This window comes from Hemitrygon akajei, chromosome 18, assembly GCF_048418815.1.
Source record: "Hemitrygon akajei chromosome 18, sHemAka1.3, whole genome shotgun sequence".
Taxonomy (NCBI): Eukaryota; Metazoa; Chordata; class Chondrichthyes; order Myliobatiformes; family Dasyatidae; genus Hemitrygon; species Hemitrygon akajei.
The window spans coordinates 12,794,522-12,812,101 of record NC_133141.1 but is presented as its reverse complement, the minus strand read 5'-3'; the positions used below and the strand labels follow the sequence as shown (position 1 = coordinate 12,812,101).

The following is a 17,580-nucleotide window of genomic DNA, read 5'->3' as shown; positions in this document are numbered from 1 at the left end:
GGTACCCCATGCAAGGCTTATTGAGAAAGTAAGGAGGCATGGGATCCAAGGGGACATTGCTTTGTGGATCCAGAACTAGCTTGCCCACTGAAGGCAAAGAGTGGTTGTAGACGGGTCATATTCCGCATGGAGGCCGGTGACCAGTGGTGTGCCTCAGGGATCACCAAGTTGACTCTGTAGTTAAGAAAGCACACGGTGCATTGGCCTTCATCAATTGTGGGATTGAATTTAGGAGCCAAGAGGTAATGTTGCAGCTATATAGGACCCTGGTCAGACCCCACTTGGAGTACTGTGCTCAGTTCTGGTCACCTCACTACAGGAAGTATGTGGAAACCACAGAAAGGGTGCAGAGGAGATCTACAAGGATGTTGCTTGGATTGGGGAGCATGTCTTATGAGAATAGGTTGAGTGAACTCGGCCTTTTCTCCTTGGAGTGACGGAAGATGAGAGGTGACCTGATAGAGGTGTATAAGATGATGAGAGGCATTGATCGTGTGGATAGACAGAGGCTTTTTCCCAGGGCTGAATTGGCTATCACGAGAGGGCACAGGTTTAAGGTGCTTGGAAGTGGGTACAGAGGAGATGTCAGGGGTAAGTTTTTTATGCAGAGAGTGGTGAGTGCGTGGAATGGGCTGCCGGCGGCGATGGTGGAGGTGGAAACAATAGGATCTTTTAGGAGGTTCCGGGACAGGTACATGGAGCTCAGAAAAATAGAGGACTATGGGTAACCCTAGGTTATTTCTAAAGTAAGGACAGGTTTGGGCTTTGTATGCCGAAGGGCCTGTATGGTGCTGTAGGTTTTTTATGTTTCTAATATTCCATTCATAATTTCTCAGTAAATGAACCAGACTATTTCAGCATGCAACAAGACCTAGACAACATTTTAGCAAGGACTGATAAGTAGCAAGTATGATCTGCACCATAAAAGTGCCAGGTAATTCTAATATCTGACAAGGTTGAGTGTGACCACCTCTCTCTGACATTCTATGTGGTAGACTCAACATTGAGTTCACCACATCAACATTCTAGAATTCACCATTCACGAGAAACTAACTGGACCAGTCACACAGCAGATTAGAGGTATCTATTCTGAGCTCTGCCATAGGAAGGGATTATCGGACTGACAGAGGAAATAATACAAGGATGTATTCAAATTCTCCTTGGAAAAAATGCATATTTCCACTGACTTCTTGGAATCCCTAGCCAATGACATGGAAAGGGTGCTTTCAAGATAGTGTTGGAAGCACTGAGTCCATGCATCAGTGAAAGACAGCAGCCCTGCACAATTGGTAGAAGGAGCACATTGCCTCACAAACTACCCTCAGGCACCTGCTGCCCTTTCTGTGGAAGAAACTGTAGCTCTTTGTCCTGATGAAGGGCTGCAGCCCAAAACTCTTTATTTCCCTCCATAGATGGTGACTGACATGCTGAGTTTTGTGTGTATCGCTCTCACAATGGCTTCAGCAGTCACCTCAGAACCCACAAAACTGAAGTGGAAGCTAAATTATCCTTTATCCTGTGGAAACAGAAGCCAAAGACTACCCCAAGACAATAAACAATGATGGGGGTGGAATTGGTGACTATAAAGGTGGAATTTGTGGTAAAAAAAAAACAAAGATTAACAGCTTTGTCTTTTTAAAAATTTAATTGGAGGAAATTTCAGCTAATTTAGGACTAGATGACAGATAGCACAATAATCAAATTTTGTAAAGCATCTTTATTATGACAACACATACCCATGGGCTTCAGAGGAGCATCATCAAATGGGAGCAAATATAGATGAGTGAGGACAGGGTGATGGGCAACACTAAGTTGGTACTTTAGGATACTGGATTTGGATGTCCTCAAGTGTACAGAGGACAGGACATGGAAGTTCATTGACATATGTGTGGAAATAGTCACCACATAGATCGTTAGAGGCTTATGATGCTCATGTTGGCTACAACTGAATATGTAAAAGGTGAAGGCAGCCACACTAAACTGCAACAGAAGGAGAGGCATTAGCACAATGTGATTACTTTTGTGAGTTAATGCATTGGAGATGGACAGACAGGTCGGACATAAGTGGTAGGAAAATGAGAAGTGTGGAGAATCAGAGGGAGTGAATGCCCTGCCCACCGGTTACTGAAGTTAGCAGAGCTGGTAGACAATAAGATATACACCATTTTTTCTAGTACTGGATTTAAAAGCTGAGATGTTATGCTCAAATTGTACACAATGCTATTCAGACTACAGTTGGAGTATTATAAGTTGTGCTCACCACATTACAGACAGGATGTGATAGCATCAAAGAGATTTACAAAGACATGGGCTGGAGAATTTTATCTTTGAGGAAAGATTTCCTAAGCTGGGTTTGTTTCCTTTAGAACAGAAAAGGCTGAAGTGAAATTTACTTGAGCTGCATAAAATTATCAGAGGTCAACATTAGGTGAAAAGGAAGGAACTACAGTATTTATGTTAGTAGAAAAGCTGTTATTAGGGGGGCACAGATAACAGGTAACAGGGTTGCATATTGGGGGGGCATAGATCACAGGTAACAGGGTTGCATATTGGGGGGGGCATAGATTACAGGTAACAGGGTTGCATACACAAAAATACAAATGAGCACTTGTGTTGTACCTAATAAGGCACAAGACAGAGCAGTGGAAATTGGGATTTGCTAGAATATTTCTATTGCACTTGGTATCAATACTGGATACTAAGCAGCTTTTTGGAAATGAATTTCCTTTCTTTCTTGAACAGTGACAAAGACTGCAGGCATGCTGATATGAATGAGAAGAGACAGTTTATGAAATCACAGACTATGTAACTTGTGAATCTGAAGGGGGCTGTTTCCCTGTTGCTGTGGGATTAATGTCCAATTAGAGATATTCATATATGGAGCTGCTGTAATGAAAGGTACTGTATGTGATTCCGGAAGTGACAATACATTCAAGGATTTTGGAGAGGATACAGAGGTTGGTCATACTACTTTAAATTAGTTGAATTCCAGTTAACGCTGGTAGTCATGAAAACTTTTTCCACTAGCATGGAAAATCTTGAAAATCATGCAATATTTTACATAAATGAAAGCTCCATTACATTTTTAAATTGAGTATAATTTAATTTTGTGATATTAAATACACTTTTTCCTCGAAATTAGAAGATCACAAGCTCCAGTACAAATTTACTGGTACTAGCACAGTACTGGTACAGTACCAGTACAAAATTACTAAACAGAAGAACTACCAGCGCATATTTTCAGTCCATAGATCAGCGGTTCTTTTGAACATTTTATACAATGTAGCTTGCGGCGATAAATGACAAATTAAGACTGGAATTTTACTTAAAAAAGAGAAAAGCGCTCAACAGGGCAGGCAACATTTGTGGAAAGAGAACCAGTAAATGATGCTTCATCCGAACTACGATGGGTTGAAGGCCGAAATAAATGGTAATGGGTCATGTAAAGACGCAACACACGGATCTGAACCGTTATTTCTTTTTCTCACAGATGGTGCCTGATTTGCCGAGTATCCCAGATTTTTCCGTGTTTTCATTTCAGACTGCCAACTTCTACTTCTTTGGGGTTTGAAAGGTTATTGAGATGCTCATATTTAAGTGAAGCACCAATAAGGGCCAGTGCAAGATACCCGACAGACTGACTCGATAAAAGATACTTCATATATTGCAGGGGTCTCAGTAACAGTTTCCGGCGAGCTACATCAAGCGGGAGTGGGGCTGCAGCGCCACAAGGCATCTTTTCGTGTGGATGACGTTCGTTGAAAAGGGCTGGGCCCCTTCTGGGTGACGTCAGCTAGTGGTTATTAAACGGTTCTGCACCGCCCCGCTCGGGAGAGACGGAGTGGGAGAAAGAAGAGGAGCTTGAACTCGTCTCAAACATGGTCGGCTTCTCAGCCTGGTTTTGGAACGAGAGGTTCTGGCTTCCTCACAACGTCACTTGGGCCGACCTCAAGAACACGGATGGCGCCGAATACCCTCAGGCCGCTGATTTGTACTTCGCTTTCCCGCTGGCAATCGGCATATTCCTCGTCCGCCTGGCGTTCGAAAGGTGAGGGGGAAGGGATTGAGGGGAGGAGGAGAAAGTTGGGGAAACCAACCGTGATTGAGTGACAAGGTACCGCCATCAATCCGTGTTCGTAGCCCCACGCTGTTGGAGCGGGCTCATGGTCCCGCCCCCACCTCCGACGGGTGGGGAGAAAGTCGCGTCAGGGGTGTTGATTGGTCTGTTGTTTGATTCAGTTGTCAGCTGCACGGGGCATCCGCGTTTCCCATTGATGCTCCGCCGCTGTCGATCATTGGAGTGATCTGTCGGCGAGTGGGTCGGGAGAGAAGTGTGGTTGGTGACTGACTTGAGCACTCGTCAGTGTGTTTTGGTAAATTCCTAACCTAGAAATTAGTGACTATATCTGCTTTTATTTATTGTATTAATAAAAATATCTGAATAAAGTGTAATTGATATCCCAAATTGATTTTTATTTTGTGTTCCTTTGGGTGGGTTTATCGGAGAACTCTGAATCATTCTGGTTAACTGATAATTGGTGAAGGAGCAAATCCTGAAGTGATGCGATCAGGAATGTATCCCTCTGACCAAAGTTGGGGAAATCAGTGGACTCGTACTGGTCTGCAGGTTACGTTTGTCTGAACAGTGTCTTCCTCAGTAAGTGCTTGCATGCTGAAGATGTGAGAAGTGCTGTTCCATGCTTCTTGGCCAGTCCCACTCAAGGAGACTTATGAAAACCTGGACTCACAGATTGAGTGGGTATCGGCTGACGGGGAAGGAGGGGAGCAAATGGATAGTTTGAGGTGGTGTACTTAAGCAGGGCCTCCATGTGCTCCTGATGCATGGCCTTGGTTCCCTATGCCATCTGGAATGTTCTGTCTTCACTTTGAGTAGCCATAGAGAATCCTGGAAGTTGGCGAGGTGAAAGGTGCTCTCCACCTGCATTTCAATGTGCAAAGTCTTTTTTTTGTGAAGTGCATTCTCCAAATTTCCTTTATTTTGGAGAGCTTACAAGTAGAAGATAAAGAAGAATGACATGTAAAGGTTTTTGAAAGCAAAAGCTGTAGGTGCTGGAAATCTGAAATGAAAGCAGAAAATGCTGGAAGCACTCAGTGAGTAGGCAGCTGTAGAGTGAGAAGCAGAACTGTTGTAATGAAAGGTCATCTACCTGTGATGTTCACTCTATTTCTGTTAGTACAGATGCTGTCAGACCATAAGACATAGGAGTAGAATTAGGCTGTTTTGCCCAATGAGTCTGCTTCACCATTCAATCATAGCTGAACTATTATCCTTATCAACCCCATTCTCCTGCCTTCTCCCATAACCTTTGACACCCTTACTAATAAAGAACCTATCAACCTCTGCTTTAAATATACCCAATGATTTGGCCTTCATGGCCATCTGTGGTAACAGGTTCACTGTACTCTGGCTGAAGAGGTTCTCAGCAATTTATGCTGTAATGTACTATTTGACTGCAGCTTTATTGTTCCTTTTTAAATATTGGGATAGTTCAGAAGTTCTTTATTCAAGCTACAATGCTCTTTTGTAGTATTTTTAAATCTTCTGATGTTTGCTGACAATTCTAAGTAGATTTCCTATTGTGATCATGACTGTCTAACGTGGTGACTTGTTGAACAGGTGAAGTACCCACTATGGTATTTATTGAGCCATGCACATTGGAAGTGTGGATTTGAGTACTTCATTGTACAAAGTTATCAATACTATAGTGAACATTGCATTTTTATCTTTGATTATCCTTGGGCTAGGGGAAAATTTTGGAAATACTTGTCATGGATTACTGATTTTTTTTTTAATCACTATTCAGTAATCTTCCACTATCCCCACCCTCCCTCTCACTGCTGGTTGTGATGACTTCCAAGATTCAATTGCTTACTATATCAGAAGAGGAATGGAAGAGATGGTAGATGTGATTTGAGTGGTTGTGTTTTCAATAACAGAAACTTGGAATTAAATATATGCTTACTGTGTAAGTTCCACTTTTGTGAGGTGACATTCTGTGAGCCATGTAGGGAGTATATTCTTGGATGAAGTGACCTGGTATAATTTGATCACTGCAGCCCAACACTGATGCTTAATGGATACAAGTTTTTTTTATATTCTGCGGTTTGATCTAAATTCTGGAACTTTACTGAATAATGGGATTGGTACTCGAGCTGTTCGGAGACATTTTAAGATCCACCTATAGCTGATGAAATTTACACCTCAAATTTGTGGGTGGTGTAAAGGGGGAACTAGATCTGCCAGCTCTGTTTGGACTGTTTACCAATACTTGCCATAAGTTTTTACCATTTGTTTATTCTACCACATAAAATTGGTATTTTTAGAGGCATGCTAGTGTTTAGAATGAGAGTCCTGAACTGGGAGGGCACTTTCCAATTCCACCAAGGACCCCTCCCTGCCCTTCACCGTCAAATATTTACTTATCTTGGCTATGGGTCAGATATCTGGTTACCGAAGTGATTGATAACACTTGCTGGCTCCAATCTCCTCTTCCATACTCTCCTCCAACCCATCCCCCTCCCCACTTTGCATGCTCCCTAACTGCACTTGCTGAAGTGTTCCCATAATTAAAGTATCTGTTAGTCTAAGCTTGCCTAAGATTTGTGTGTAGTGAGTGGGATCCAAATCTCATCAAAACATTCAAGAGTCATTGAGGGAATCCCATTATTGGCATGCACTAAAATTGTTCTGAGCTCTGACATTTGTTTTTGTTTTGTCTCTTCAGCATTGCCATGAGAACGATTGGTTCAGCAGTTGACTTGTGTAATATTCCAAATTAATCACCCCGTTTCAAAGTTGTGCGAGCACAGTCCCACATTTGACAGATGACTTTGAGTCCACTGCGACTCCACTGAGGTTGATGGTTTTCATATATTTATTATGAGATAGTCAGATGACTGAAACAAGAAGTATTCATTGTCTTTTCATGCCTCTTCAGTGGCTCGTCGTTTCACCTAGTGATCTGATTGCCCTCTAGCCACCTTTCTAAAGCTGGGTGAGTACATTCAAAAGATGGATAACCACCCTTTCTAGACTTGCTGGCTGGTAGTAGTATGTGGAATTGTATAATTGTAGCATCATTTAAAATTGAAAGTGAATTGAGAATTCATTTGTTCTTGAAAGATGGCTCTGAATTGCCTATCTCACTGTGTACCGAACCTAAAATATCAAGCTCCATGCCCAACAACAAAATGTTTCTTGTCTATTGCTGGAGATCTTTGTTTCAGCAGGAGTGAGCATCAGAAGTGCTAGCAGAAGCCAGCCATACACCTCACTGGGCTACTCTGCCTTCCAAAAGATCATGCCTGAATTGATCCTACTCTCAGTTCCACCTTCTTTGACTTGATAACCTTTGACTCCTCTGTGTCTCCTTGGCACTGAAGGTCTTTGGATTGAGAATTCTTAGGAGAGTTGGTCTTCAAAAAATTACTTCCTCCTTTAGGGCTTCATGGGCTGACCCACTTCATCATGCAATTATGTCCCCTCATCTAGACTCCAGTATGAGAGCATATCCTCCTCCCTGTCAAGATCTTTCATGCCTTGTATAGTCTGTTAGGATCACTTCTAAATTCCAGAAAAGGAAGGTGTAATCTTTTTGACAATTTAAGAAGATCTATTCATCCTTGGAATTGGATTAGAGTGTGTGCAAGTTGTGTGGGAAATATTGAAGAGACCAACAAATTTTCTTTTAAGGTCAAAAACAAGGGATGAAACAATACTTTTAGCCTGAATTTCATCTTGACCCACAAACAGGATGTTTTTAAATGGAGAATGTAACATTATGTTGAAAATGGCAATACTGGTTGGAGTGGTGAAGACACTGTTATAGCATGCTCCCCTTCATAGGTAGGGGCATATAACTTGAGTTGGGTGTTGTTTTGTAAAGTTGCAACATACCGATAGACCACGTTTCTGGTTGCTGCACTATAGGAAGGATGTATTTGAACTAGGGGGAGCACAGAGGAGATTGACCAGGATATTGCTGGATTGAAGCACTTTAATTGTAGTGGTGGAATTCGATGCTATTGCTATTTCTAAGTGCTCAGACACTTAGACAAGGCATAGTAGGATGCAGTCGTAATGTGGGCATCTGGGATTGGTATAGAAAGGTGAAGGTTGGCATCAACATAGTGGGCTAAAGGGCTAGTTTGTATGACTGACTCTGACTTAAATTGTGAATTGCAACAAAGAATTAGTGCTGTTGAATAGTGGTTGATGATTCTTTGATAAGCTTGATTTGTACAAGCTGCAAGAAGGGTTGGAATCTGACAGTCTGGCTGTGACCTGTTGAGGAAATTGTAAATTGCTCAGGCCAATTGAGTTTGGGGTGGGGGGGGGGGGGGGGAACAGTTGAGCAAAGAAAATACTTTTTAATGGAGGAAAAATGAAAAAAAAAAATCGTAAATGGTGCATGAGCTATGTTTTCACGTGTTGTAATCAGGATAGAGCAATAATAAGTGTACCATATTGTCACGTAAAAGGCAAGGCTAACAGTTCAACAGCCTTGTAATTATCACAGTAACAGTGTTTTATAATATCTAAAGGAAAGTAAAGAATTAGTTGTGTTCCACTGTAGATTCCCTGAACTGTTATCAACAGTACAGAGGAGCTGGGTTATCACTTTCCTATTTTGAAGGATTGCAAATACAGAAGGTAATCAGATCTGGAACATTGTATTGTTGAACAAGTAAATATTTAGTGATATTTTTAAAATGTAAATATCAAATGCATTGCCTGCATTTGGGAATGCCTCAAATATAGTACATCAGTTGGAGCCTTATTTAGCTGCACGTCTATATTAGGTTGCAAGGTGTTGTATCGGTGGATCCTGTCTTTTTCTGCATTGTACTTGGTTTGCAATTCTGTTCCAAGCATATCATTGTAGTAGTGGTTTAAGTTACTAAGGTGGTATTTAGCAGTCTAGGCTATTATTTCTGAGATGAGCATTAGCTGAAAGATTTGATTGGATTGTTGCAAAAGAAAACACTGAAATTGAATCTTTGACTCGATGCACTGAGTCAGATAAGACAAAGAATTGGAAGAGTCTATTGCAATGGCTATGTGGCCAAAGAAAGGTTAGTGGCTAGAGGAACCAGGGAATATATTTTTGATATTCAGATGCTAGAAAGAATGCAGAAGTTCCTGAAGCTTGATGTTTATAAAGGTGGGCCAATATATGTTTTGAATACCTTTATTTGCTATGAAGAGAAAGATATTTTTGGTTCCCAGGATGACCAGAGTTAACATTGTGGGATCAAAGTCCAAAACTCTGCTTCACAGGCAACTGATGCGGTCGCTAAAGTTTACCTTCGTATGAGGTAGTCAAAATTTTTCTTATAGTTCCCTTTCGGGGATGGTGAGTTTTTTTAAAAAGTTAGCTCAAGCTTTTACCTTGCTTTGATCTTCTATATTGCTTTCAGTACTTTGAACATTGTTTTCATTACCTGGGGATTTGTGTGCTTGGCTACTTTCCATTGGGCTGTAGGGGTAGGACTTGCAAACGGGTGCCTGCTTTGAGTATTGGGTTTGTCATTTAAAAAAAAAAAAATAATAATTCTAAGAGCGCTGCTCTAAAGGTGATTCCGTATGTGTCAGAAGGAAAGCAATAAGCCCATGAGATAGATAGATACTTTATTCATCCCCATGGGGAAATTCAACTTTTTTTCCAATGTCCCATGCACTTGTTGTAGCAAAACTAATTACATACAATACTTAACTCAGTAAAAAAATATGATATGCATCTAAATCACTATCTCAAAAAGCATTAATAATAGCTTTTAAAAAGTTCTTAAGTCCTGGCGGTAGAATTGTAAAGCCTAATGGCATTGGGGAGTATTGACCTCTTCATCCTGTCTGAGGAGCATTGCATCGATAGTAACCTGTCGCTGAAACTGCTTCTCTGTCTCTGGATGGTGCTATGTAGAGGATGTTCAGAGTTATCCATAATTGACCGTAGCCTACTCAGCGCCCTTCGCTCAGCTACCGATGTTAAACTCTCCAGTACTTTGCCCACGACAGAGCCCGCCTTCCTTACCAGCTTATTAAGACGTGAGGCGTCCCTCTTCTTAATGCTTCCTCCCCAACACGCCACCACAAAGAAGAGGGCGCTCTCCACAACTGACCTATAGAACATCTTCAGCATCTCACTACAGACATTGAATGACGCCAACCTTCTTAGGAAGTACAGTCGACTCTGTGCCTTCCTGCACAAGGCATCTGTGTTGGCAGTCCAGTCTAGCTTCTCGTCTAACTGTACTCCCAGATACTTGTAGGTCTTAACCTGCTCCACACATTCTCCATTAATGATCACTGGCTCCATATGAGGCCTAGATCTCCTAAAGTCCACCACCATCTCCTTGGTCTTGGTGATATTGAGACGCAGGTAGTTTGAGTTGCACCATATCACAAAGTCCTGTATCAGTTTCCTATACTCCTCCTCCTGTCCATTCCTGACACACCCCACTATGGCCGTGTCATCAGCGAACTTCTGCACATGGCAGGACTCCGAGTTATATTGGAAGTCTGATGTGTACAGGGTGAACAGGACCGGAGAGAGTACGGTTCCCTGCGGCGCCCCTGTGCTGCTGACCACCGTGTCAGACCTACAGTCTCCCAACCGCACATACTGAGGTCTATCTGTCAAGTAGTCCACTATCCAATCCACCATGTGAGAGTCTACTCCCATCTCCGTTAGTTTGTGCCTTAAGATCTTGGGCTGGATGGTGTTAAAGGCACTAGAGAAGTCAAGGAATGTAATCCTCACAGCACAACTGACCCCATCTAGGTGAGAGAGTGATTTGTGCAGCAAATACGTGATAGCATCCTCCACTCCCACCTTCTCCTTATACGCAAACTGAAGAGGATCCTGGGCGTGCCTGGTTTGTGGCCTCAGATTCTGTATTATGAGCTGAGTGTTTCCTCAGTAGACTGCTTGCATGCAGCCACAGCGACACTTTATTAGACCACTGTGATGCCAGTTACCATTTGCTAATGGAATGACAGTTTCAGTTTAATTAGTCTCTTGTAGCCTCAAGATTCTCAGCCAGCTTCCGTGCTGAAAATGTGAAGAGACTAAATTATTGAGGTTATTATATGTACTCATGTAGTTTCATGAGTGTTATTTTAAAGTTCAGATTTATTCCCAAAAATACTTTTGAAAACTTGAATAAAATTAAGTTGGTTTATTATTGTCAGATGTATTGGAGTACAGTAGAAAAACTGCATATTATCCATACAGATCACTTTACTGCAGTGCATTGAGGTAGTGCAATATCAGAATGAACAGTGATGGCTGAAGTGATCCTTAAATTTTCATAAGGCAAATTCAGTCCAGCACACTAGTCCAAAATGTGAGCCAGGGGTCTAGAATGCAAGCAGAGCATGCAGCCAGAGACGGGTCCACAGTATGGTTGGGGTCTGAATTGTGGGCCAGGTGTGTCACCAGAGCCGGTGTTGGTATCCAAGACCCTAGTAGCCAGCAACATGGGTCATTTTATACCAGAGCTGGTGTTGAGAGTCCTTATGTATTTCTGGCTCCCTTTAAACTTGTGCTTGCTGGAAAATTATCAAACAGCTGTGTAACATTTTCCAAAACAAAATGAAATGTATATTTTGTTATTTATGAAAGTAATCAATAGTCCAGCAAATCTGTCTGTCTGGCACTACTAAAATCCTAAAGCTGCCAGATTGAGTTCTTTGTTCTGCTGCTGTTACTGGTTTCTGCAGTGATGTCATATCTTTCAGCCAATATTCCAGACTCCTTGGGGGAGGGTTGCAGTAGAGAAAACAGAGCTCAAATCCTTGTAGTTTGGAATTTGCTTTGTTGTCTGTGTAAAGCTTATCTTTTTTTCCCTCCTCACAATACCCAGAAAGCTCCCAATGGGCTGTGTAACAATAACATTTTTCCAAGAGGCTGTAATCCATGGGATGCCTTCATGTTGATCATTGAGATTTGGATAACTGGAAGAGGTCAGAAATTCCATACTTGTTAGCTGAGCCTAATCGGTGTGCTTTACAGTTTGATTTACTGAACACTTGAACATCTTTTATTTTGAATGCTTGAGTATCAGTAGCCAAGACATTGGGTCTGAATGAGGGGGAGGAGCATAAAAGGAGAGAATTGGAGAATGTGGTTATTAGGTGGGATATCACTGGCTGAGTGTCACTGAAGGTTTATCACAGGGGCCTTTGAGGCAGAGATAATGGGGAACAAAAAGGTGGAGTGGGAGCAATGAGTTTGTACTCCTGCCTATATATTTGTTTTGACTTTCCCCCCCCCCCCCCACCCCCATATCACCATATCTAAGTACAAAGGCTAGGTATGAGGAGGCAGAATACTGGGCTGGAGGGATTGAACTATTGAAGAGAATGTGATAGCAGAAAAGGTGTTAAGGGGAAATCTTAATTTCTGAGATTTGCTCTATCTACTGTGGTGGGTGACATTCTGATTTCTGTCCTGGAGCCAACTGCAGAAGTGTGATACTGAGCAGGCAATGTGCTCATATACTGTCCTGAAAACCTGGTAAAGGCTCTAGACAAGGCAGACACTGCAAGTGAGGATCATTTTGTATTTAAAAATTGGAGCAATAGATTGGAAGAAGACATTTTGTTATGTCACTGAACACCTGACAAATTTCCATAGATTTGTTGCGGAAAGTATCCTGACTGGTTGCATTATGGTCTGTTGTGGTAGGTTGAGTGTAGAGGAATGTAAGAAGCTGCAGAGAATAGTGAACTTGACCCAATACATACCCATCTTTGGAATAATCTACAGGAGGCACTGCCTCAGAAGGCACCATCCATGAAAGATCCCCACCATCTCCCAGCTTCCATTGGGCAAGAGGGATAGAAGCCTGAAGTCCCACACCAGCAAGTTCAAGAATGGCTACAATAAGAACGTGGAGCAAGTGTGTACAGGATGATACAACTCGTTGAAAAGTTTGTAGCTTTGAAATGGGACTTGCTTTACTATGGTGGCTTGATACATTCCAAGCAATAATGAAGTACTATTGCAGTGTACCCAATGCACCCAATTTGTAGTTGGTAAGCTCCTGTAGATGGGATTATGAGCAGGTAATCGTCTGCCTTTAAGTGATGGTTGATTTGAAGGATAAATTTTGGCCCCAGGGCATGAAACATGGGTTAGATATTATCACAATGAAGTTAATTGATGCATGCTTTTGAGGAATGAATAGGCTTGACCATATGAAACTCAACTTTTGTATTTGTACCAAAACTGATATGGCAATATTAAATTATTTGTATAATAATGAGCTGAAAAACATTATTTTACTTGGTGTAGTTCTACCCACCTTTCTTTTGTAAGTCCTTTGTTTTTTAATACTCCCTTGAAAGTAGTCTTTTGTTTAAAGGTGGGTTGAGCTTGGTTGCTACAGGACAATTGGATTGCAGTTGTACTGATGATGCTCTCTGGTTTGATATTCGGGCATGATTGTGGTTAGAAGAGATTCAAAGCAGTCTAAAACCTAAGGTGCACCTCCCAGTTATTTGTGATAGGGGAAGTGGGTTGCTTGGAGTTGGAATTGTGAAACAATCTAATGCTATACTTAACCTCGGGTCCTCAATTCCCTGATCATTCACCACCTACTGGGGCAGAGAATTCCAGAAACTGACCACCCTCTGAGAAGAAATTTTGAACTACTTCTGTTTTGATGCCTCTTGAATTTACTTGCATCCTTCACATACATGAGTAAAAATCTTTGTTATAGCTCTGTCTAAATGTGCAATTTGTAGTAATTTATAATAAATATTATGTACAACAGGACAGTCAATACAACATAGAAATACAGTTGTATCAGCATGAGTTAATCAGTCTGATGGCCTGGTGGAAGAAGCTGTCCTGGAGCCTGTTGGTCCTGGCTTTTATGCTGTGGTACCATTTCCCGGATGGTAGCAGCTGGGAACAGTTTGTGGTTGGGGTGACTCGGGTCCCCAATGATCCTACGGGCCCTTTTTACACACCTGTCTCTGTAGATGTCCTGAATAGTGGGAAGTTCACATCTGCAGATGCGCTGGGCTGTCTGCACCACTTTCTGCAGAGTCCTGTGATTGAGGGAAGTACAGTTTCCATACCAGGCAGTGATGTAGCCAGTCAGGATGCTCTCAGCCATGCCCCTGTAGAAGTTTTTATGATTTGGGGGGAGCCCATACCAAACTTATTCTTTCAACTCAGATGGCTGTGGTGCTGTTTTTCACCACACAGCTGGTGTGTATAGACCACGCGAGATCCTCGGTGCTGAGGCACTTAAAGCTGCTCACCCTCTCAACCCCAGATCCATTGATGTCAATAGGGATTAGCCTGTCTCCATTCCTCCTGTAGTCCACAACCAGCTTCTTTGTTTTTGCGACATTGAGGGAGAGGTTGTTTTCTTGACATCACTGTGTCAGGGTGATGACTTCTTGGCTGTAGGCTGCCTCATTATTATTTGAGATGAGGCCTATCAGTATAGTGTCATCAGTAAATTTAATTAGCAGATTGGAGCTGTGGGTGGTGACGGTCATGGATACAGAGAGTAAAGGGGGGGGGGCTTAGGCCGCAGCCATGAGGGCCACCTGTGTTAAGGGGCAGAGGTGAGAGGGCCCACTCTTACCACCTGCTGGTGATCTGTCAGGAAGTCCAGGCAGGGTGAAGGCCGAGGTCTCTGAGCCTCTTGTCGAGCCTGGAGGGAATTATGGTGTTGAATGCTGATTTGTAGTCCAAGAACAGCATTCTCACATAAACTTGAAACAACATCCTCTTGTTTGTTTCTGAAAATGTTTCAACATCCACCCTCTTTTATACCACTTCAGAATCTTTATATCTCAGAATCTGGTTTAATATCACAGCATAAGTCATTAAAATTTGTTGTTTTTGTGACAGCAGGACATTGTAATTTATAGGTTTATTACTTGTATTACATTAAGAAGTGTATATGGAAAAAATAAGTAGTGCAAAAAGAAGGAAAATATTATGGAAGTGTTCATGGGTTCAATGCCCATTCAGAAATCTGGTGGCAGAGGGGAAGAAGCTGTTCCTGAAACATTGGATGTGTGTGTCTTCAGGCTCATCTACTGCCTCCACCATGGTAGCAATGACAAGAGGACATGTCCTGGGCAATGGGGATCCTTAATGATGGATGATGCCTTGTGAAGATGTCCTGGATGCTGGGGAGGCTAGCGTACATGATGAATGGCAGAGTTTAAAACGTTCTGCAGCTTTTCCGATCCTGTGCTGTGGCCTCTCCATACCAGACGGTGATGCAACCAGTTGTACTGTGGAGAGCATTCTATCTGTAGAAATTTGAGGGTCTGTGATGTCCTACCAATACTCCATCAAACTCTTAATGAAGTATAGTTGCTGTCGTGCCTTCTTTGTAATTGCAGCAATATGTTGGGCCCAGAATAGATTCTCAAAGATATTGATACCCAGGAACTTGAAACTGATCACCCCAATTTTTTTTTAAATTTGGAGAATAAAGAGCTATCAGTTTAGCATCTCTTGATAAGATAATTCTCATCAAAGGAATTATAGAGCAATACAGCACAGAAACAGGCCCTTTGGCCCACTTAGTCTGTTCCAATATGATCTTCTGCCTAGAGCCATCTAGCTGGACCATAGCTCTCCATATCACTCTAATCCATGTACATATCAAAACAAATGTTACAATTGAACTTGCATCTACCACTTCTACTGACAGCTCATTCCACACTGGAACACCCCTTGAAGAAGTTCCCCCTCAGGTTCCCCTTAAAATATTTTATCTTTCACCTGAAACCAATGACCTTGAGTTCTAGTCTCACCTAACCTGAGGGGAAAATGCTTGTGTGCATTCTCCCTATCTATACCTCATAATTTTGTATACCTCTTTAAGATCTTCCCTCATTCTCCTCCACTCCAGGGAATTAAGTCCTAACCTGGTCAACTTTTCCCTATAATGTATTTTCTGTAGATAGTGACCAGAACTGTATGCAGTACTCCAAATATGGCCTCACCAACATCTTGTACAGCTTCAACATTACATCCCAACTCTTGTACTCAATACTTTGATTTATGAAGGCCAGTGTTCCAAGAGCTCTTTATGACAACATTGTCCTGGTTATCATAGCTCCAACCACAGACCTGTACTAGATCCAGGACACTATTTGGAGAAGAGCAGAGCCATCCTCTTGATATCCTGAGGAGAATGTTTATCTTTCACCCAGCAACTCAGAATATTTTTGTTTTCTGTGCTTGGGAACTTAATGGATGCAAATTGATTGCTGCTTCCTGCACTTATAAAGCTCCTTAGGATGACCTAATGGTTGAGAGTAGTATATCAATATAGTTATTTCTTTTATTTAATATATTGTGTATTTCAATTTTTGATTTTTCTTCTCCCCCCCCCCCCCCTCCCCGATCATCACCCTGACTACTCATCCTGGCATTGATGCTTGAATGTTGCCTATGACACTGCTGAGATGTAGAAGCAGGGAGGTTATTTTGTTAAATGAGGGGGATGTTGGAACTGCTCAGCAGGTCAGGCAGTATCTGCCCAAAGAAACAGTTAACCTTTTGAATTGAAGACTACCAGAACTTTGAGAGAAAAGAAGTTGTACTTTGTATTGGTCCACTATTTCTAGTATTTTTTAAATTTGCATTTTCCAGTCTCAAATTTGATTGAACTTTATTGGCTTTGAGGTTTGCTGTTTGTGGTTTTTTTTGGGGTGGGGGGGGGGGGGGGGAGACTTCCAAACTGAGTGTGTGTGTGTGCTTATAAAGAATCATCTGATATCTTGCTAAATAATTATTAGTTGGTAAACAAACCCTTTGTAACCAAGGTTGAGGGTGAATGAGCAACCTGAGAAGAAAATTGAGTGAATTGGATTTGAAGATTAAAGAATAGGAACACTCTGCAGGAATGACAATCCATAGTTCAATGTGTTCACTATCTGAACCAGATGACATTGCAAGTAGTAAAATTTCTTTTTTAAAAACAAATATGTAGCCCTGATGCTACAGCAAATTGCATTAGTGTTTGCTGAACTATTTCTTTACTAGCTGGGAGGTTGTGGGCAAAGGCGATTTCTGCACTTCAGCAGTCCAAATTGTACAGCAACTTGTGGCATTTCACTAAGCAATTCTTCCTGTCCACATGTTACCAGATTCTAGGATTGTAGAACATTTATGATGCGGAAAGAAGCTATTTGGCCCCTTGTGTCTTGGCAGTTGTGAAGGTTACCTGGTCTAATGGCAGTGCTGCAAGGTGTCTTACAGTTTAGTTCTTCAAGTACAGTTCCAATGAGGCTAGCTTCTACCTCCACCACCCTTTAAGGCAGTGAGTTGTAGACTTCCTTCACTCTTTGGGTGGGGAGAATCTTCCTCATCTCTCCTCTTAGAGATAATTGCAGAAGAATTGACTACACTCTCTGGTTCGTCACCTTGCTGCTAAGGGAAATGCATCCTTCCTATTTCTACTGTCTAGATCCTTGTAATTTAAAACGGCTCATTTAAGTCTCCTCAGCCTCCTTGATGAGCTAGGGCTGTTTTGTGCAATAATCTTTCCTTGTAACTACTCTCTAAA

General features: G+C 41.9%; 1 protein-coding gene across 1 annotated transcript in view; it reads left to right on the top strand.

Annotated features, from left to right (window-relative positions):
* The first annotated feature begins 3,808 nt into the window (after positions 1–3,808).
* cers5 (ceramide synthase 5) overlaps positions 3,809–17,580 on the top strand; it is a 121,972-nt gene continuing 108,200 nt past the window's right edge. The window contains 1 exon segment of the mRNA XM_073070845.1: positions 3,809–4,048. Within this exon segment, the coding sequence (XP_072926946.1) occupies positions 3,879–4,048 (170 nt within the window). The 5' untranslated portion in view covers positions 3,809–3,878.